Here is a 23,436-nt window from a genome sequence, read left to right on the forward strand (position 1 = left end):
GCCCCTTTAAAGCACTGAGTGTTCTTGTATTTAATAAGAACCTTTTAAGCATTTATTAGTAAAATCAGACACATGCACTTATTTAAAACTGAACATCTTATTCATATTGCTTATTGAAACCCATTTTCTGTATACACATGCATACATAAATACTTCATTATGCATCACTGACTCTACGTACATATATGCAGTGATAGCATTGACTCTCTTAAAAATAAGCACCGATGGAAAGGAGTAGGACAATTATTCAAATCTCATTCCTTGCTGAGACCAACAGTCATTTCACCAATAAGTGACAATTAGATGAGGCAGGCAGCTGTCCTGTGGAAACTGGATGGTGTCTGGTGTCTGCCTCCTCATATCACAGAACCTGCGAAACAGGCAAGGTCATACTCTGAAGACCAGCAGGAAAAGGATCATCCCACTCTCTGACAAAGTCCCAGAGATTTTATAACATATCATTTTAGGTAGGCTTTTATAATTTGAATACAATTTGGGGAACTGGTCCAGAGAAAAGCAGCTAAAATGGTGTGGGGTCTGCACCGGAAGACTTATTAAAGGAGACTGAAGGACCCTAATATGTAAACTCTGGAAAAGAGTTCTAAAATTTATTTATCTGTTACATGTTATTGTATTTTTACCTCATTTAAGTAGTTAATTTAAGAAGTTAATTTATAGATAAAATTTATTTATCTGTTACATGTTATTGTATTTTTACCTCATTTAAGTAGTTAATTTCAATTCCAATTTTTACTTTATTTTTATATTGTATTTATTGTGTACACTTCAGGGAAATCTAACCAAGTTAAAAATTTAACCAGACTTAGTTCATCTTTATCTAAAACCATCCAGTTTGTCCCTAACCCAGAGAAGTTACCTTATGAAGTTTCCTTGAATCGTTACTATTCATTATGTTATGTAAAGCTTTGTTTAATATGTTTCTTGTAAAGCCAGGGGCACTGTTTCCCGTCCCGCGGCATTATTGTTGTTACCTGTAAACCGGACTGATTTGTTTCCCAACAAGAATTTCGGTATATAAAAATCCTAAATAAATAAATAAATAAATAAAATACCCACAAGGATTTAATGATGCACAAGATTCGCATCTTTTCCGGTAGAAAGAAAGCTGTAGAACCCAGGGGTCATAATATGAAAATCCGAAGGGGCAGACTCAGGAATATTGTCAGGAAATATTTCTTCATGGAAAGGGTGACACCCACAGGGCCTGCCCTCCCAGAAGAGGTGACGATGACGGGAACAGTAATGCAATTCAAAAGGGTGTGGGAAAGACAGAGGATCCTTAATGGCTGGAAATGGGGTAACCTGTGTTAACTGGGGTCCTGCACCCGCTTCATTCACTAAGTTACTATGACAGAGTCTATCTCTCCTGGGGCCCAGAGTTCAAGTCCGCTTACACTGGGCATTCATAGCCACAGGTAGGTTTACAGGCAGAGGCCAGCTAGAGGGAACGAGATGAACTGTACACTCGATGCTGCTCGGTTTTAAGTACCATGCTGTAATCATTAATACCATCCCTGTGTTCTTTCGCTCTCCCTTCTTTCCTTCCTCCCTGACAACATTCACACTCCTCCCCGACAACCCCCCTGTCAACCCTCACTTTATATCTTCTCCTGATACCATTGTCCTCTAGCTGTGTATCCCTCCTCCCCCAGGTACCCTTTCCCTAGTACCCCAGCCCTGGTTTCCTTCTCCCAGTCTCTTTTTCCCTGCTTAACTTGTTTTATCCCTTGTTTCTATTAATTTTATTTATTCTATAAATAATTTTATTTATTCTAATTATTTATTGTATATATTGTATATATTGTATATAGGTTATATGCTACAAATTTATATTCACATGTACTTGTATTCAACTATTACAAAGTTTTTTATTTCAATTGTTTAATTAATTGTTATATTGTTACACTGTAAAATAGGGCAGATCTCGCCCTATTCAACCTGTTACCTGGAAACCGATGTGATATCTCGATCGAATGTCGGTATACAAAAGAAATAAATAATAATAATAATAATAATTTTGCTCATGTTTTACCCATGTTATACCCTTGTTATTACCTGCTCAAGGTATCCCTCCCTGATCATTTCCCATTTTATTGGCCATGTTTTTTCTTACCCCTTGTTCGATGTATTTCCCCCATGTTAGATGTAAACCGATGTGATATGACTTGTCATGAACGTCGGTAGAGAAAAGAATTAAATAAAAATAAATATTATAACCCTGTAAGTCACCAGAGAGCCATCAGCCAATCGGATTGCTGGATTTCATTTTGTGCATTAATTTTTATAAGAACATAAGAAATTGCCATACTGGGTCAGACCAAGGGTCCATCAAGCCCAGCATCCTGGTTCCAACAGTGGCCAATCCAGGCTACAAGTACCTAGCAAGTACCTAAACATTAAGTAGATTCCATGCTACTGATGCCAGTAATAGCAGTGGCTATTCCCTAAAAGGAAGATTTTAAAAGCCTTGCGTACACAAAAACAGCCACGTATGTGTGACAGTGGGCTGCACAGGAGCTAGGCAAATTATTAAATTAGCCAGGAAGGGCGCACGTACCTCAGTGTATGTGCGCTGAGAAAAAGGGGCAAGGCATTCCAGGCACTGACACACCTACCTCCAAATGTTCCTCAGCTGGCATGCGTACATCACACACACCACTTTCTGTAGCTCCCTGTTAGGCACAGGAGCCCGGTGAACATCAGGGAGAGAGAGAGAGAGCGCGCGAGAGAGAGCCTCCACAGAACCTAGTGTCAGGATAATAATAAGGAGGTAAGGAATGGAGAAGGACACTTTTGGGAGCATTTGATTGCTAAAAAAAAAAAAAGGGGGATTATTCCTGGTCCCACTCCTCTCTTCACATTTTGAATTAGGGATATAAAATATTAAATGGTTAAATGATTAACCAGTAAAAAAAAACTTACGAGTTTGTTCATTTAACCATTTCATATTAGCTGCTAGGACAGGTGGGAGGGAGTCTGGCCACTGCTGACCTTGGTGCTTCCTCTCGGCTGGTTGTGCAGCCCCCACCATGGCCAACCCTATGTTGGGGCAGGTTGGGTTGCTACTGGCCAGCTTGGGGAGTACTTGACTATTCCCCTTAGCATTTAAATTGTCAGCCATTTAAATTTCAGTAAATGAAAGGATTAGCTTTTGAAACGATATTTACATCCTTATTTTGAATATTGTAATGGACGCTAGGTAGGTCCTCCTATTGTTGTGGAGAGGAAGAGGTGTGGGCCTGTAGTCAGGGAGCAGTTTCAATTTCTACCGACTCTTTGAAGGCCCCTGGGAAAGCTGCTTTAGTTGCCTATCCCTCAGGGTGCCCAGCTGCCATCGGGGATTACTTGACACAGGGCGCCTTCTTCTCTCACCTTTTTAAAAGGTTTTATGCAATTCAAATCCAAGAACCAGGTACAATTATTATCATAACAATAATTAGCACAATTGCTTCATTAAAAAAGCTGCTTTATAGGTCTCATAATGTTAGAAAATGTAGGAGATCCCGCTTCTAAATGGCATGGCTATCTCACTAGGAGCCATTGCCAACGATGTGTAAACTACAAACCCTCAGGGGGAATGTACTGCAAGAAAAACAGGAGAGGCTGAATTGGAATAGGTGCAAAATCAATCAACCCATCAGATGTATGGGATTGCTGGCATCCATGCCAACATATACATGCAATCCACACGTAGCACCATATGAATATCAAGATGGCAAAGCATCCGTCTAACCATCTGCTTGTAAGATCTCCAGTCTGAGGAATACAAATAGTGACAAACCCCACTCATTGTCTGGGTATTCCCCTCTGGCAGGGGTTTGGTGGCACGCTGTCATTCATTGCTCTTTTTCCTGACCTGTTGCCACGTTTTCTAACCATGCAGGAGAATTATGGGCACTCTGTACAAATCTTTGGCTCATCTGTGATCCTATTACACATACATCTCAGAACAGTTAAACATGCCCCCTTTTCACCTAGGTTTGGAAACAGGCTCTAGATTTGCCAACTGGATCTAGATTTTCAGGACAAACTGATCCATTGCCTGCATGGACTTGTATTCTTGCTTTTCTTAGGGAAATCAGTAGTAACATCAGAACTACATGTCCATGCATCTAGTGGGATAAAACCAGCACTGGGTCAACCTGTCTCTAGTTTGGAGCTGTTGGCAACCCAGTTTGGGAGGCCATGAGAGATGCCTTTGTAGTGTCATGGGGAAGATGTCAAATAATGACCTTACTAAATTTATTTTTAAAATGTGCTGTTCTGTGGACCCTCACTGTGTCCCAAAATCATTTGCAAGAGATTATAGATGGCTTACAGTGTGGAGGGAATTTTTTTTTTTCATACTGTAGATACTAATTGATTAGGTAGATAGCAATGATAGTTTTACTCTCCAAGGGAAAAAAATGGAATGAAAACTGCTGGAAGTTAAACGCAGTTAAGTCTGATTCTTTCCTTATTTTATCTGCATTTTGACAAATAAAGAAGGAAATAATTCTCCCATTCTCATTTTTTTTTCTTTTCAGGAAAGAGCTTCACTTTGACAATCACGGTTTTTACAAATCCCACGCAGGTTGCCACGTATCACAGGGCCATTAAAGTAACGGTGGATGGACCCCGCGAGCCAAGGAGTAAGTTTAACCCTGTAATTTCCAGTTAATAGCTAAATGCATTCCATGTGTTGTGTGCCGCAAAGATCACCGTTAAAGCATAATGTGTGCGTGTGCGTGTGTGTGTGTGTGTGTGTGCAGAAAGAGCTGAGGCAAGGCGCTCACGATTTAGCAGTGAATGCAAGGATCTGTCTCTACAAACGGGTCTCATTTACCACACTATAATAATAACATTTACATTGTAACAATATAAGCAGAAAGCTTTTAAAGCAGGACTGTCCTCGTGATAGGGCATGCAGCTGTGGCTGGAATGATTATAGCACTGCTGGTAAAGTTTTGTAATTCATAAAAACGTTACTGCATGTGGAAGATGCTGTTTCAGCCACCTACCCTCTTTCATCCTGTTTTAGTCAATTTGTGCATTATAATTTGGGCAGTAAATGTAATTAAAAGAAAAGTAAATTTGTTTAAAGACTGCAGCTAGCCCCCCTCTCCCTCTCTCAGATTGTTGCTTTCAGGGACCTGGTGGGCACTGGACGTCTTTGGCTGGGTGCACCAGAGGTGGGTACTCGGCTCATAAGCGGGGAGCCGGTAATATAGGCCAATGTTGATCTTCAAAGGCTTTCAGGCTAAGGGAAGAAAGAGGACCGGTGGGTCAGAGCCGTTTAACTTTGGTGAAAGAAACCCATCAGATGTTACGTGACAGGTTAGGAGCGCGTCAGCATGTGAAAGAGAAACGTGGAGGCAGCTTATGAATGAAGGCGAGGCCTAACTACATTTTAGGAGTATGGGAAAGAGACAGAGCGCCAGGGTTCAGTGTACAAAAGTGAATCTTCTTTGAGCTGTCTGGATCACAGAAGTGTATTTCAGGAGCTATTTATGTAGAATCTTGGCTATTGAAAAAATAAAAACAGAAAATCATCTTTGTGCAGACTTGTCGGAGGGAAAAGGGGGTCCCGGTCGCTAGAGAACTTTCTCTGGGCCACGATCGTGCAGAATTCCTGAGCTCTGTAAATGACGATGTTCAGCCTGTGGCATTTGTTTCTCGGGCTGTAAAATGAGACCTCTTTGGGCCGTCCCCAGGATGTTCCCTTCTCTCCGGTACCTGCTGCAAACCATTGGGGGTCACCTCCAGATTTTGCCTAACAGCTGAGGGCGGATTTGGGATTCTTCCGCTGCTCGGCACTTTGGGTGCTTCCACCGCCTCACCTCCCACCTCCTGTAAGCAGGACAGCAGAGGGCTGTTCTGTGCTGAATGAGAGGCAGCACTAGCCCGCTGCCTCTGAATGTTTGCCGCCCCAGGCACGGGCAGAATGGGTGCCCACTGACAAATCCAAGCCTGACAACAGGAGCCCGTTCGTCGCTGAGGCTGGGTAGACTGCTGCACCCTAAATCAGGATTCTCTTTCCTGCCTTCCTCCCTGAAGGATCAAAGCAACATTTCTTCTCTGCTTTAGCTCTTCTTTACAGCTTCCAAGGATTTTTGGTCTCGTGGAATGGCAGACAAATAGTCATTGGCAGTTCTGCTTACCCAGGGAGAGCCCCTTGGATTAAATGTTTTAATGCAAAATAAATCTATAAGGAAGTAATGAGAAGAATATTTGGAGTTTAATCAGCCTTACTGTAGTTCTCCTGCAGCACCGCGGGTCTCATTTACCACAGGCGTGCTAGAGATGCACACTAGTTTTGCACAACTGAGCACCACCACAATCAGCCGTCCTGTGTTTTGTTAATTTCCCCTCATCTGTCACACATAATCTATGGTAGATAGCTAGACTTTTTTACCATTGCAGCTTTCATCGTCCTGATCCTCTTAATGAGTATTAGAAATGCATGATCGGCCTATTGTGGAAGACAGAGACCCAGTCCTTGCAGTGGCGACACCTAGTGGTGACACTCAGGGCGCACAAGCACTGGTTTCTGAAGGGAGTCGCGGTCTGCGCCCCTGGCAGAGGATGGCCACCGGGTTTACCAGAGTTGCCAAAGGGAAGCAATTTAAGAGGGAGGTTGTCAGCTCACGGCATTGCACGTCCCCATCCCCCATTTTATCTTTCCAGTAGAATACCTAATGAGGCTAGAGGAGAAGGGCTGGTCTTTAGGGGGTATGAGGGGTATCAGAGGCACTAGGGAGGCCCTGGGAGGCAGTGACAGAGGCCTGGGGGTCAGTCTAAGTGGCGGTGTACCTTCAGATCAATAGGCTGCAGGGAGAAGCAGGAGCAGTGGCAGAGAAGATGCCCTCAGCTCCTCCACCAGCAAGAGTTTGCTTTCTGCTGCAGGAGTGCAGGAGTGGGAGTCTCCCAGCCAACAGGGGAAACTTGGCAGGTAGATCTGAATGACTGGGTTAGACAGGAGAGAGAAGAGGGTTAATGTGTGTGTGTGTGGGGCGGGGGGAGGGGAGACGGGAATCTCCAGGTACTTGCAAAAGAAATCTTAGGGCACTATGTAAAAGGAACAGAAGGAAGCTGCCCCGAGAAACATCCCCCAACCCCCTGCTCCCTAAAATCAAATTAAATAAAAGATCTGTTGTAGAATAAATACCCCACACATTATTCTCAAGCTGACATTCAAAGTTTTAGGTCTGCATTATGGGTAGCACTTTCAGTGCAAACTGTTGACATTTCTCTGCGCACAGGAAGTAATAAAATAGTTGAGTTTCCTGTGTAGTTCCTTAGCAGTTCTGCATTTCAAGACAGACTTGCAACAATTGTAGCCTCGTTACAGAGCTTTGAATAGTACAGCAGTGCCCAGCATAATAACCCACAGGAAGGCAACACTATACAATAAAAATAAATACTGATCAAAAATATAAGTGTGCATTTCATGCAACAGGCAATTCAGTTTCATTTATATATAAAAAAAAAAAAGAGTAAACCTCACAGAAAAAAATGGAAGCAGATACCTCTGTCTTATGTTGTAAATAAAATTTAAAAAAAAAAAAAGCTTAGGTGTGCATAATGAGATAAAAGTAATTGTCTTGATCTTCAATGGAGTTTTCTGGGATAACTGGGAACTGACTTGATTGTTCCTTTAAAAGTGACCGAACAGTGTCGCCATCTCACCCCAGGACAGTGGAACAGGCTGATTCCCTCCCCACTGCATTCTCTGAGCCGTAGCTCTGATTTTCCCCATAGATTGCCTAGAGAAAATCTGAACTACAGATCCCTGCATGCAGTGGGGCAAAAGCAGGACTGGATCAGCCTGTTCCATTGACCCGGGGTGAGGTGGCAACCCTAGATACAAGTACCCCACCAACACAATTCAAAAGCTAAAGTGGCCTCTGGCCAGTTAAAAAACGCCCCAGGTCACCTCTTGGGTTACTGAAAATGTTTTCGAGAAGCTGAGTGGCTGCAATATCATCCTACAGTGGTTGGCCATGCAGTTGGACATGAGAGCCGCCCCGTGCCTGCTAATATCTATTGGAGAGTGAGAGCTGAAACCAAGCTGGGGGGAAGTTGTGCTTAGACCAGAGACCAAACACGTTTTTTTCCTTCTGAGACAGATGGGAGGGTTGTCATCTGCAGCTGAACAAAAATACAAGTCCCACCCAGAACTAAGAGAGCCCACCTTCCGGGCTGCATGTGTGCACCTGCCCGTAGATATGCAAACCCCCCCCCTGTCGGAGGAGTCCTCATGTCCCTCTGACAAGTCCTGAAGTCCTGGCATGGCTAGGATACCAAACACAAAAGTTAGTAGGGTCGGACACAGACAAAACTAAATGTAGCAGTCATTTTACATGCAAACATTTAAAACTCAAAGTTAGCCCTCAAATGAACTCGTGCAGCCCTCAGAAAGCAAAAACCGCGCTATGTTTGTGGCCATGATTCTCTCTGCACACTTCCTGCGAGCCAGCCGGAGCCTTTCTGTTCTCCTCAGGCTGCTAAAGAGATATTTGGGCCGCAGCTCGTGGCCTGATGTGGCTGGGTCCCATGGAGATTTACTGCAGTGGCGTCCATTTTCTGTTTTGCACACCTCAGACCTGTGCGGGGAACACGGGGCTGTGAGCCTTCAGCCTGAGCATGCTGCAGAGCCAAACTCGTGCCTTGCCAGTCACAGGAGGGTGAAGTGTAGTGCAGAGTTTCAGAAGCCACGGTGGCCCTAGAGAAAGCTGGAGGCTTCTGTACGCTCCTCGCCCTCTGTCACTGCAGCAATCTAGAAAGATTTTATTCTGTAGGGCCCTCTCTTCTTTGGATGATACTTTTTACTGGAAACAGCAAAGAGTGCAGTGAGTCAGTGGGGAAAGCACAAAGTCAGCTGCTTCGCAATGCCAAGCGTGTAATTTGCACTCCTAGCTGAAGGTGCCCGCCCGGCAACGTGGAACGGGAATGGAGGAGTCTTATCGAGGGGGGTGGGGGTGTTTCAAGCTGCACAGTCGGGCTTGAATAACTCTTTTAAAAAGCCTCTACCTCGGTATATGGTGGGATCTTGCTAGCTTCAGAACCCGCAGCCCGTTAGCAATGCTTTACAGTTACACGGAAATCCTGATCAGTTTTTTCCCCTCGAGATACAATGATAGTGGGCAAACAGGCGTGTGCTGCAGTTCTGAGAAATTCAGAAAACAAGAAGCTGATATTTTGTCATCTGTGAAAGTAACGGGGGTGGAGCAGAGGGTGCGAGTGCCTTCTCTCACGCTGAGGGTGCCAGAATGTGGTTTTAAAATCTAGCTTACTCCATGTGAAAAGTTTTAAATGCCCTTTAGTCTGTTAGCTGAGGCGCGGTGACCGATTTGTCAGGTTATACCTGAAGCTGGGTCGTGCCATGCGTGCAGCGCATGACCTCCCCCCTGTATAGAAGGGGATGGCTTAGGCACCACTGCGGTACTTTCCAGGCTTGGTGCCCACACTCGGGATTGTGCTTGAATGCGTTAGCGGCTTGATGGAGGGAGCCCTGTGGCCGCGTCCCCCACCCTGACCGGTTGACGTAGTGGACACAAAACAGAAAGCAACTGTTGTAGTCACATGTAAGACACAGAAACCTGATGGCAGATAAGGACAGTAAGGCCCATCCCAGCCTGCCCTGGTTTCCCCGTCGCGTCTTCATAACCGTGTTTGTCCCATGCATCCTCGAATTGCATTAGTGTGCACAGAATCTAAAGAGCAAGCATTTCTCTGTAATTATATGATTGTAGATATGGAAAGAAAGGTTGACAGAGGCAAACAATACATTTTTGGAGAGCTTTCGGGAGCTCATACTACTTTCCTTAGATCAGAATAAAATATATGTGTGTGTATAAATCGTTCCATGCATTTTCTCTATCATGTTAAACGTTATCTGTAAACCGATACGATGTGCAATAATAAAAATAATAATAATATAACGGTACAGCATAGGTAATCAGTGTTTTGGCAAGGTGTTGGGAGCATACTGCCATCTTTTGCATGAGATTTTAAACTGAAGTCATATCTGCAATGTGTGGACCTTAGGGAGCCTGTGTCCAGGGCACAAACTAAGGATTGGGCCCAACCAGCACCGCATACCCTGACATTCGGCCTCGGTGACCTCACTCAGCTTCATGAGGGGGAGGGGGGAACGGACCCATCCTTAATCTGGCCCTGCCCAGGGCACTTTTCAGCAGGGTAAGTAGGATCTAACTCAAATCACTCAGCCTAGCCTGCCGACCTCCCTCTCGGGAAAAATAATTTAATCCGCACAGAAAGAAAGTTCCCCCAATCTGTTGCTTTATTTAAATGAGCTACGCGATGCTTGGAAGCACCACACAAAATAAATGCATCCAAATAATAATTCTAATGAACAAGCCCACCGTTAGCACTAAGCACAGAGAGCCCCCGGGGTCATTCGTCTGAGCTCCAGCAGAAGGAGGAACGTAAGTGACTTCACCTGCCAGGGCTGAGGGAAAGGTCGCTGACCCTCAGAAGCACCAGGCTGCCTGGTGCCCTTACGGGGCACTCATAATACAGTGCTGGACGCCGTGTGTGCAGGACCAGATCCCCCAGCCCGGATTTAGGAAAGGCAGCATCCCACTGCGTTTTCAGAAGACAAAACATTCACCTTATAGAAAGAAAGGTAAGGAGATGCTTCGCTTGCTCTAATAGTTATAAACTTTCTAAGGAGTGGGGGGGGGGGGATTTTACTCTCTCCCCCCTTTTTAATTTTTTTAAAGAAATCAAGGGTTTGAAGGATTTGTTTGGCATTTTGGCAACACTACTCTTGGCCGTCCCCCAACTGTTTGGCAAATAGCTTGTCCGGTTGTAACTTGGGGACGTCAGCAAACTTCTTCTGCTCTACCAAGAAAAAAGATAGGACTGTGATGAGGGGAAACTCACAGAGCAGCAGTTCTAATCCCCGCTGCCCACCCCTCAGCTCACCCTACTGCACATCGGATGATCAGTATTTATATAGCATTATCACCATCAGTTGGATACTGCACACCAGGTGTGTACACAGCACTGTACACACCTGGCGCAGGTAAGGTCCACAGGGATTTCTGCAGATAAAGTAGGGCCTTACCCACAGTACTGGCCCTTTAGAAGTCCGCATGACTGACTTGCAGGCCCGGCGGAAGCATTAGGTGGGGTAGGCGGTGGCCTAGGGCACTGGGAGTGGGCAGGGTGGCAGAGGAGCCGGCAAGAGCGGTGGCTTTGAGAGGACGCGAGAGATCAGGTGACGATGTGACATCACCACTGCCTAGGGCAGCTGGACACCCTTGCACCGGCACTGCTGGTATGCACGTGAAATTGTGTACACGCACATGGTGCACGAGGAGTTTTGTGTGCAGAGCGGAAAGGTGTCCCGGGGGTGGAGTCCTGCAGGGTTGGGACTTATGCAGACTTTTTTTGATTTTAAAAACTATGCATGTAACTTCTCCTGGCATAACTATCTGCGCCGGGTGTAATTGTGTGCATGGCATTTTGGCAGGATAATTTTCAAAGCAGACTTGTGCATGGAAGTCCACTTTGAAAACTGGTTTAACTTGTGTGGACGTTTGCCAGCTAACGTATGTGCAATGTTACAAGATTACCCCCCATAATGGACATGTAGCACTCCATGCTTACGCTCAACAGCTGCCATCCTAATCCAGACCATGCACCTCAGATATGGACCCATTTCTGTTCTTATAGCACTATGATTATACAGCTGAAGTCTAGTTGGAATATAAAAACATAAGCCTTGCCATACTGGGTCAGACCGAGGGTCCATCAAGCCCAGCATCCTGTTTCCAACAGGGGCCAATCCAGGTCAAAAGTACCTGCAAGATCTCAATTATTGTTTTGGCCCTGTAGTTTTCTCAATATTTTCAGCTTTAATTGGAGCCAGGAGTGGGATCTGCTGCCTGAACCTTCATTCACAGGTATCCGAGGCGTATGACCCCATATTTTTATATTCTCCACCCTCACTTAGGATGGCCATTGTGGTGATGGTCCTTAGCCAGGGGACAGACAACAAGGAGAAGGAACAGAGAAGGGCGCCCAAAATGATAAAGGGGATGGAACAGCTCCCCTAGGAGGAAAGACTAAAGAGGTTAGGACTTTTCAGCTTGGAGAAGAGACGGCTGAGGGGGGATATGATAGAGGTGTTTTAAAATCATGAGAGGTCTAGAACAGGTAGATGTGAATCGGTTATTTACTCTTTCAGATAATAGAAAGACTAGGGGGCACTCCATGAAGTTAGCATGTGGCACATTTAAAACTAATCGGAGAAAGTTCTTTTTCACTCAACGCACAATTAAACTCTGGAATTTGTTGCCAGAGGATGTGGTTAGTGCAGTTAGTGTAGCTGTGTTTAAAAAAGGATTGGATAAGTTCTTGGAGAAGAAGTCCATTACCTGCTATTAATTAAGTTGACGAGGATAATAACCACTGCTATTACTAGCAACGGTAACATGGAATAGACTTAGTTTTTGGGTAATTGCCAGGTTCTTATGGCCTGGATTGACCACTGTTGGAAACAGGATGATGGGCTTGATGGACCCCTGGTCTGACCCAGTATGGCATGTTCTTATGTTCTAAGGCTCCCTTCTCAGTAAGTAACTGTGGTCCCTAAGTCCAGCCACTACTTGTTGCCATTGTATGATGACTATGACTCTGTTTTCCCCTCTTCCTCCCAACTATGGGCTGTGCACGCTATCTCAACAGCATTCCCAGCCTGGCTGGAGAATGGACTCTTGTCCCGGAAGCTGAACCCAGTTCCTTCTGCATAGCAGCGTGCGGTGCTTTCACTGGGTCAGCTCCTAAAATGTTACTCCTAGAGCAGAAATCACCTTCCTGCTGCTTTTATTCTGCAAAATTTAGAAGCTATGTAGAAATCTTACAAGAGTAAAATCTTCACCAGACAGAGCATAATATCCCCCCGAGATAGCTCAAATATCAGTGTTGCAGCAGGAGAAAAGGAGTTATCAGACATTTATCCACTGATGTTGCTCAGGACATTTGCAGAAGAAAGCTCTGGGAATCTACATGCAAATTAAAAAAAAAAAATCTTGCAATACATGAAAACAGCAGGGAAACTTGGCTTTCTGATTTAGTAGAAAATTGCATAGACTTATTTCAGAGAAATAGTTAAGTGTACAGACAACTCATATTGTAGCGTAGTTGGTTTCTTTCTGCACAGTAGGGAAAGGTCACCGGCACCTTGTAATGCAATGTAACATGCTGCCAGACCACGAGGCGGGCCGGAGAGCAATATCCCCAGCCCTCAAACATACAGGGGCCTGTCCATAGCGCCATCCATCTCACATTTGCTTGATGCAGTCCATAGAGCAGAATGGAAGCTGTTTTACTTTCCTAAATCAATGTGGCAGAGTTTGATGGCTATGAGAGCTGCCTGCCTCAGGGGACATCCTCGCCTGGGGAGGTGATGATGTCGCAACGATTGCCAGAGAAGGAGGATTAAGTCCCCTGCTTAGGAAAAAAAACTTGTTGGTGAACCTGTTCGGAAGGACAAGTTAAAACACACCCAGCAGACACAGAAAATCTGCTTAAAAGCCGCCCCAGCGTTCGGCAGCACTGATAAGGCAGGCAGGGAACGTGACACCAGGGGCTTTTTTTTCCCCCCACCCACCCCTCTCCTCTTCAGATGTTTGTTTTCGAACTCTTTTAAAGTAATTCTTCTTCCCTTGATGTCACATAACATTGCACTGCACACGGGTGACCATGGGGTCTGTGCAGTGCCAGGCGTCGTCGGTGGCATCGGCACCAGTATGGACCAGTTGGTTTCTTTGTCGACCTGGTGTGACTCCCAGTGGAGCAAAAGGATTGGCGAGGAATCTGGAACTGACAGAAGTCCGTCTCCTACCTTTCGCACCGGGTATGGGTATCCTGCCCCGTAGCCAGTACAGAGCAGGCTAAGTGATGCTGTGCAGGGCCGTCCTAAGGGAGCCAGGCTGGTGGGCACCAGTCAGTCGCACACAGCAGCTTCTCTGTGGCCACATCTTTGGAGGAGCGGTTCAGCTTCCCCTTGGACTGACCGAGTCTTCAGGGCACCATTGAGCCCTGCAGTGGTGCTGGTGCTGTGTACGGGTCGGGTACTGACACAAGGAATATTAGTTCAGACCATGATTGGCAAATAGGATTTGAATCTAGAAACATAGAACAGAGTGGCGGTCAGATAAAGGTCGAAAGGCCTATCACGTCTACCCCTCTTCCCTTTCTGTTTGCAATACTGCAGGTCCTATTGGATCCTGGACCTTGCACTTCCTGCCCCTCACCCTAGTGTGCATTATTTATTTATTTGATATATATTCCGCCTCTCGCGCTCTTTGTGCTTGCCCCAGGATTTCTTGCATTCGTTTATCATTTTTGACAAAATCCAAGAAAAGTTCATTTTGCGAGCTGCCGGCCTGCGCTGCGAGCTACCTTATGGCTGAAATTACAATCACATGGAAAACGAACTGCTGCTACCTGCCTAGTTTTGCTTTCAAACTTGTGAAATGCAGTTTAGCCTAAACAAGCACACAACCCACCTCTCCGTTCTGTATGGGGTTTGTTTTCCTTTTCAGCCACTGGCACACAATGAGGAAAAACCCTCTCATGAAAAGAAGTCGCGTTGTTTACTGGCTGGGAAAGGCCCTGCATAGTGGGAGCCAGATCCAGGCAGCCCCCTGCTACATTTTGGTTATCTGTGAGTGAGGCAGTGCCTCTCATTAGCAGCGGTCAGATGCATGCCTACTGCTGATGATGCGATGAACCTTTTCCACTTGCCTTAGGGCCTGAATCTCATAAGCATTTACACACTTAAAAATTGGTTGTGTAAATGCAATTTACGCGTGTAAATGGGCTTTTGAAAATTGCTGCAATATATGCCCTTGGATTGTCCATAGGTTTTACTCATGTTAACACACACAGTAACACAGTAACGACAGCGGAAAAGGACCAAATGCTCCATCCAGTCTGCCCAGCAAGCTTCTTATGGTAGTAAGTGCCGCTCCGTACAGGTTACCCCCAAGCCTTATGTTACGTACACTTAACGCAGATAAATGGCTTTTGAAAATTGCTACAGTTGTATGTTATATTTACTTGCGTAACTCCTTTGAAAATTCACCTGTTTCTGCGATCTTGCCTCCGTGCACCACACGGATATTTTTGGGAAGCGTGAGAGCCGTACCCAAGAATACTCCGTGCTTATCCCAGGTTTTCTTGAATTATGGAGCAGGCAAAAAGAAATCCCAGTAACAGAATTCGAGAAGATGTGGGATAAGCAGAGAGAAATAAGGAAAGGAATGGTCTGTGGCATTGCATCAAGGAAGAAACTGGGCAGACCAGACGGACCCAACTGGGTCCTTATCGGCTCCCAGATTCTCTGTTTCTGACTACAGAATTTGTAACCAGGGCCACTCGGGAATTGTGAAAAACGTTTGTATAATTTGTAGGGGCGGTTGTGAGTATATTAAATCAGCATGGGGGTTTCACCAGCAGGAGGCACGGGACACTGGTGATTAACTACCAGAAGCCCAGCAAGGATCCTCAATAAAAAAAAAATATATATATCTCACACCAAAATAAGGATACGTACGGCTGCTGACTTAAAGTATCCAGGCAAAGCCTAGCCTGGGCTCGAGAAATACAAAACAATCAGAGGGGGGGGGAGATCAAAATTCTTTATGAGAAATTAAAGAGCATTAGTGAGGTTTGTGGACCAGTGGGGCTGGTTTAGGTTAAGATAATCTGCACCAGGCCTGACTTCAGATGCTCCGGCGGGGACTCTGAGTGTGCCAGGCAATGTCTGTGCCGCTGCCCTGCCACCTGGATCTCCGCCAGGCTGCTTCCTGCCTCAAAATACGGAGATTCGCTTTTATCCCTTTACAAGCCGCCAATTGATGACAGCTCACCACAGGGCTAACCTCTCCCCCCACCCAAAAATATGTGTGGATAGATAGATAGATAGATATCATTATAAAATCATCCGCTTTACATCTTTCATGTATTTCTTTTTAGTTGTTAAATTAAAATGTAAATCTTCCGACAGAGCCCACAAAGCTGAAGGGCATCGCGCCTCTTTGCCCCGTGCTTTTGCACTCTGCGGAGACAGTAGCGGCAGTGTTTCCAGAGGGAAGGAGAAAGCCAAGGCAGAGCCTTGGCGTGACTGATTCCAGCTCCGGATGGCGTAAGCAGAGCTGGCTTCAAACATGTGAACAGCAACTTATCTGTGGCAGGACTTTGTTAGGCAGCAGAAGAGATGGCTCCTTTCTCAGGAGTTTTTTGGGTTGATTTTTTTTTTTTAGCTGTTGCCTTGGGTCTTTTATTTATTTATTTATTTATTTTTTAAACCCCTCTGAACTTCTGGGGTTAACTTTCAAAGAGATCTGAAAGGAAACAACACTTAAAATGTTTCTGGCTCACATCAATTACATATACCATCTGATTTCGTGCCTCAGTCTGCTGTGCAAATGTGCTTACAGGGCTGATAATATGCACCAGCAGAAAGGGGGCCAATTCTCATCCCTCCCCACCCTCTAATAAGACTTCTTTTCCAGCACCAGTGAATGTACAATAGTGAAAAGTATTCCGGTGCAAAGAATGTGCCTCCTCCTTGTCAGCCACGCCCCCTGCTGCCAGCCCTTTACCCTGCAGGGCGAGAGGGCAATTTTGAAAGGGACTTCCCTCCCCCATAGGAAGCTGAAATGCTTTTTGAAACTTGCCCCTCCCCTCCTGCCCTGCTGGGTAAAGGGGCGGGACTGACCAGGAGCCGGCAGGGATGCCACTTTGAAATCCTCCTGCGCACTTCACCGCGCGGACTTTGCATCTACAAAACATCCACGGGTAGTAAAAGTGCCACCAACCCCGTCATTTTCAAAGGGAAGGTTTCTGGTCCATGGGTACTGGCCTGCAAGCCCTGCAAAAAAACTGTAAAATATTACCCGTGCTACACTGGCCATTCTCTGCCTATCTGGCCTCCCATGCAGCCTCTGCTCCAGCTTTGAATGGCAAATATTTTTATCTGCTGGCCTGCTTGCATAGCTATTCTCCTCTCTCTCCTTTCCAACTGCAACATGGGTGACTTGACCCCTGTTTGCATATATATAAGCTCCTCAGTGAGGGACATTCTTTTAACTCAATCTTTCTCAACCAGCCTGCCTTGGAAAAGTCACCACTGCCTGACGCTCAGAAGCAGGTCAGCACCTCCTCTCTGCTCCTAGCCTCTGGCAGCAAAGGGACCCCAGTTCCTTTCCGAGAACCTGTGCAATCACTGCCTGCCTCTCCTTCCCAGCCACGGTGTGAGCCCCAGAGGGTGGTGCAGGGGCACGCTTTGTGCAACCCCCACATTGCACGTAAAAGGTCCTCATTTTTCCCCTCCGGAGCCCCCTCCTTGGAGTTCTTCCTTCCTCTGTCCTGTCCCCAGGCCGAGTGAGATGGGGAGAGGGTGGCACAGAGCACAGGATCTGACTCGCTCTCAGGCCAATGCAATATAGTGCGCTGGGCTGAATGCAAGGCTTTACGCCAAATAAGAGGATCAGTGCGTCCAAAACGTGCGTCCAAACCAGCGCTTAGCTAATCGCGCTCATCGCATGTAAATTCGTGTTATTAGCTCTTACCCCCGATGTAAAAAAAAAAAGCTGCGCAACCACGGCACCCATTTTAACGCTGCAAATGTAATGCCTGCCCCGGAGTTAGCGTTAAAGCAAGCGGTGTTCAAGGGCTGACGAAATAAACAAAAAAATCCTGGTATCGCTAGGATACGAATAGGAGGAACCACAGACAGCAGAATTATGTCCCACTCAAGGGCTTAACCGAAAAACCAAAATCCTGCTGTCTGTGGTTCCTCATAGGGGGGGAACCACAGAAAGCAGCAACCCCAAGGTCTGGCCCAATCGGAGCCCCTGCCGGCAGTGAATACATTAATATCAAGTGTCAGTTATTCACTCCTTCAGCTTCCTGCCGATTGGTCCATTCGCTGTCACATGTCAGTGAAAGGACCAATCCCCTTTCAGAAGGCTGTCACAGACACATCAGGTAGAGGAGACAGTGAGCAGCATGCGTCACACGCGTCACACGTGTACAGTGGCCATGGCAGTGTTTCCTGACTTGTCAAGCCGCAGGCACACCTGCATTAACAGAAATGCAGTGTGGCACGCCAGCCGCCACGGAGAAGGCAGGATGGACTCACTGGGCCAACAGAAAAGCTGGAGAAGCACTGAAAACGCCACCAATCTCTCTTCCAAATTAAAAAAAAAAAAAAAAAGGGCGCGCGGGGAGGGAAACACATGAACCTGTCACAATGGAGCAGCTCCCACGGGGGCAGATTTTAAAACCTGCGCGCGGGCCCAGATTTGTTCACGCAACCCGGCGCGAACCAATCTGTGCCCGATTTTTATAACACGCGCGCGCAGCCGCGTCCACGGTATAAAATCCAGGGTCGGCGCGGGCGAGGGGGTGCACAATTGTGCAACGTGCGGGCGCCGAGCCGCGCGGCCTGCCTCCGTTCCCCCGCACCTTCCCCTCCCTTCCCCTACCTAACCCGCCCCCCAGCCCTAACTAGAACCCCCCACCCCCCTTATCTTTGTTGAAGAAGTTACACGTGCCGGCCCGTGATCCCGGGCACGGCGGCAAACGGTCGGCCCCTGCTCGCTGCGGGTAAAGCTCCGCACGTACGGGCCCTGCGCACGTACGTTTGCTCGCGTATGAAGCGGACAGGTTTTCTGAAAGCCCGGTCCCGTGGCTAAAGCAGCGTTTTACCAGCAGAAATGGTGTGGGGGTTAAGCCAGAAGAGGACTGGTTCCGTGGTTTCAGGAATTCGGTCGCCTGCTGGCACCGATGCCGCTCCGCAATATCCAGAACTGGGTTTATAGGCCGGGAATCCATGAAAAGAACTGAATTGCCTGCCGGGTGGAAGCGTGCGCCCTTGGGGCTGTTAACTGTGATCTTAACGAGTCACACAGGTATGAAGCCCTCGGCTCTACATCTTGACATACAGAATTCACGTGCGCCCCATTAAGCCTGAATGGATGCCCCGCATATGTGAATTTGTAGGTGTGGGGACCCTGGATAAAACTGTTTGCGGTGTAGGCGGATGGATGCACAGCAAGCGGCCTCCCATGGTGATACCAAGGATGCGGCTCCCGCGTTAGGGATTTTATCTTTCTGGAAACAGAAGCCCCATTTCATTCATGTGTTGTTTTTTGTATTATTATTATTATTATTCTGAATAAATTCCCTTCCTGCCCCGTTCGGAGGACAGCACGTGCCTGTGCCCGACCTTAGTGGTGCTGGGAAGGGCTTGGAGCTACGGAGCCATTCATCTGAAACCAAGTCATGCGTTAGACTAAAATGAGATCATAGACGGGGCAGGGGGGGGAAAAAAAAAGAAAAAAATATCCCTGCTGGGGCAGTCGCATATCCACCGCATGAGATTCCCTTCTCAAGGACTCTGTGGGACCCTTACTCACTTCCCAAGGGCTCAGCCTTGTTCGGGTTCCCGAGTCCTGCAGTGCTCTGCCCAGCCCCCTGCATAGGAAGGAAAGAGGGACAATGCCTGTGTGAGCGAGAGAGGAAGGGACTTTTGGCACTCGTGCAGGTCGGAAGAACCCCCACCCCCCACAGCAAGACCCCAGGTGCCTGCCCAGCCCCTTCGCCCCAAACGCCACCCCGTGCATTAACACCTTTTGGATATATTTTGGAAAGGACAGAATCAGGAAGGAGAATCTGGTTTCCTTTGCTGCTGGGCAAGTTTTCCGTACAGAGTTGAATAGGGAGGATAAGAAATGAAGAACATGCAAAAGAAAAAAAAAAAAAAAGAAAAAGCCCAACCAATGAAAAAAACCATTCTCTGATGTTCTGTCCGTTTCAACAAGCACAGTACAAAGAAGAGAGGCCATTTCATCTCTGGGATTCTCTAATGTAGAAAAGATGTCTTTGAAGCAGCTCTCCAAGGTCTTCGGTTTCACTGCGGCAGACAGGATTTCACTGTCCCAAGACGCTGCCCCCAAACTCCTAACATGGTTTTTATTATTGACGAGAGCACGGGGCGCCTCTCGCTTGTTCTGCATGGGAGCTGGGTCAGAGCTGAAAATGTATTGATTCAGTCCCTGGAATGAGGGTGGACGGATGGCGACAATTAAACTAGATTTTCTTATTAAGGTAAGAGGCAGGCGGCAGTGCTAGGTTTGTCCGAATGATATACGTTTTCCATGAACAAATCATGTATTTGCTTTTTTTTTTTTTTTGGTGCTGTGACAACTAAATTCATACCTGAAATATTGCTCATATCGGGAAGCCTAGTACTCATTTGTAGCACCCCCGGTCAATGCTGCTCTTTCTCCCCTCCAAATATAAATTCTGCTTACCTATTGTTAGGTATGACGGCGAGGCCAGACAACCTAGCGAGGCATCCACAGGTTCCCGTTAGCTCATCTAGTACTTAATACAAGATGGGACTCATTGGTAGAACAAGGGACGCAACTGGATTGTTCTTAAACTCTCTTCCTGGCACAACAGCAGATCTGTCCTGTGCTTATCCTTCACTCCAGTTGCAGGCCTTGCTCCTGCTTCGGGTCTGAACCAGTGCTCCGGTCCCAGAGCTTTCTCTAGATCTACCTTTTGGAAGCCACTCCCCACTGAGGTGAGGGGCTCGGCTTGCCTTCCAGGCCTCATAGGGGTTAACCTATGACTTCACCCATACCTAAGAGATTGTTCCAAGTGCGTCTGGCCCTGTTGGGCTTATGAAGGAATTGGTCCCAATTATACAGTCTATGGCTCTATCCGGACCCGACTCCATCATTTATAACAGGTGGACTCTCTGCCCCTGCAAGGGACACCCAGAGCAGGCCACCACTGAGTGACCCTCCCGTCCTGCTCCAGAGTCCTCGTTGCTACGCCTGGGAAATCAAAAGGCGTTCGGGGTTATTTTCAACTATTCTCACCTGCTGCTCCAGTAACAACTCTGAATTTATGGAATGGACTCATCAATAAGGGGTCCTCACTTGGGTCAAACCAGTAGCAGGTTTCGTAAATAAAGATCAGGACCAGCCACAGCCTCCGTCTTATACTTTTTCCCATTATTGAATCAGAAGCAAGTTTAAAAAGGTTTCAGGTTGGTAACATGGCATGACCTAGCAAAAAAAAAACAAAACCCAAAAATCAAATCAGTGCTGGGCCATAGCCTTGTAGCACAGAGTAAGCTTCCCTTGGCTAATCCAGAGCATGAGAGAAGGCCCCCTCGGGTCACACCCTTTCTGGAAAGGAATAAGCTTCTCTTCAATAACCTGCAACAATTCATTTTTGGAAAACTAGACGGGGTGCGGCCGGCCAATCGAATCTGATGAACCTAGAATAGGGGTAAGGGACACTGGCAGACCCGCACAGCCGATTTTTGCCAGGGGGCAAGTTCCATGATCAGTCATAAATATAATCTGCAAATCAGAGCCCGGTCAGTATTGTTCCAAGAAATCAGTACCCCCAGGGGGTAGATCTCTCCTTCTGCAATAACGAACCTGTTGCTGGGGCAAGAAGGAGGCCAAGGGGCTTTAGATCTCCGTTTAAATCTCATCCAAGAAAAGTCAGCCTTCCCTTGCATGCACATCCTCATCTCCTCCCACCCTGCAAGTACCGAAGTGAACTTGTGGAAGCAAAGCTGACAATGTCCTGCTCTGGAGAATATTTGGGGCTGACTTGTACGAGAGATAAATGCACCTGGAGAGGGTCCGAGACCAATAAAAGCAAAGCTTGTTGGTGACTGGGATGGAGTTGAGGGGAGTTGGAGGGGATGAGAGGGGTCTGGCAGTCTCCCCCTGCCAAGGAATACCCGGGCCGCTGTGCTTCAAGCTCTCATCCCGGACTTGCCCTTCTGTGGGAACGTCGAGGATGATTCCGGTTACCGACGCACACCAGGAGGGCGAGTTTGAAGGGTCGGGCAGAAAACCGAACCCCCGATGACATGGAATCGGGTCGATAATGGCGACATTGCAGGTAAAGCAAACAGCGCTCACTTATTCCAGAGCAAAGCGTTTCAGAGAGAGACCAACGTTTGGAGCTGGCTGGAAGGCCCTGCTACCTAACACCTTATCTGGTGCAACAAGCCACAGCCTGGAAATCCTCCCCCTCATCTTCTTGCAGAAAGGCTGAGCTGCTGTCAGTGTGTGCAGGCTTCGGGTACTTTAATGGCTCGGAGACGTGGCTCGCTCTGAAGCTCTCGTGTCGTGTCCGTGTCATGAGGCACTTAAGGGAGTCGGTGCCCTGGGGGAGTGCAGAGCGGAAGAAAGCTTTTCTCCATTTTCTGTCTCCAGTGGGAAGGCCGCTTGGTTTTTTGCAGAGAATGGGTCTGAGGTCCCATATTTTCTATTGTTTTGTGGGCAGTGACAGACCTTCCCGTTTGCGAGGAGAGCTCAACCCTCTGCAGATCTTTGGTGTCCAAGAATCCCTCATGGAGCGCCAGAAATGCGCGGTGCTGAGCTGCACTTTACCTTTGTGTAAGAGAAGATGGTGAGAGCTCTCTGGATGCAGCCTTTGGAGTGGGTCCATCTCAAGCGAAGGCGAGCGGGGACTGCAGGGCTGCAGCATCTACAGGAGATCTTGTATTAGCAAGCGAAAGAGCCTAAGCGATTCTGGCAAAGGAGGCTGCAGGGACATCTGGAAGCTACAGTGTTCTGCATTTGCTGGAGTTTGCCTATTTTTTTTGAGACACTGTAGTTACTGTGAAGAGGATTTTGTTATTTCCCCCGTTGGGTCTTGCAGCATTTTTCTGCCCCCATTGGAGAATCCTGATTTGGAGTTGCAGCCAATTTTCTGAAAGTGGGGGAAGGGGGTTGCACACTGGAGGGAGGAGAGGGAAGATTATTGCTAAATACTGCTGAAGAAGGTCCAAAATCTGTGATAAGACCCAGAGAGTCCTGTGCCATCCTGATGTAAGGCCTTGAACCATTGGGCTATTGGGTTGAGAGGTTGGGTGTCTTTAACGTTTATTATTTATTTATGTAGAAAAGTCATGTCCCATTCTATCTTCAGTTCTAGGTGGATGAACTGAGCAATCCCGTCTGGTTTGCAAGGAGTCTGAGGCAACCCCATCCCTGAGGAACTGGGTTGGCCCATAGAGCTTACAAAATGGATCTCTGGGCAGAACACCTTGTTCCCAGCAATCTGAGGGCCATTGAGCCACGTAGGCTTGGAGTGGAGGAGAAGCCTAGCGGTTAGAGCAGCAGGCTGCAAACCAAGGACGCTAGGGTTCAAATCTCACTGTAAACGTGGGCAAGTCACTCCATCCTCCATTGCCTTGCGTACAAATTTAGAGCTTTACTTACTAAAGGTTTTCTCCCATTCTGTGTCTATGGGGAAAATGCTGAGTACCAGGGAAGCACCCATGGTACCTGAATGTAATTCGCTTTAAAGTGGCTGACCAGTCACAAAAGGTGAAGTACATTTTTT

General features: G+C 47.0%; 1 protein-coding gene across 1 annotated transcript in view; it reads left to right on the forward strand.

Annotated features, from left to right (window-relative positions):
• The window catches only part of RUNX3 (RUNX family transcription factor 3), a 54,044-nt gene that overhangs the window by 6,524 nt on the left and 24,084 nt on the right, over positions 1-23,436 (forward strand). Inside the window, exon 3 of the mRNA XM_029571118.1 lies at positions 4,548-4,652. Within this exon, the coding sequence (XP_029426978.1) occupies positions 4,548-4,652 (105 nt within the window). The remainder of the gene's footprint in view (positions 1-4,547; positions 4,653-23,436) is intronic.

The sequence above is a fragment of the Rhinatrema bivittatum genome, chromosome 11 (genome assembly GCF_901001135.1).
Source record: "Rhinatrema bivittatum chromosome 11, aRhiBiv1.1, whole genome shotgun sequence".
Taxonomy (NCBI): Eukaryota; Metazoa; Chordata; class Amphibia; order Gymnophiona; family Rhinatrematidae; genus Rhinatrema; species Rhinatrema bivittatum.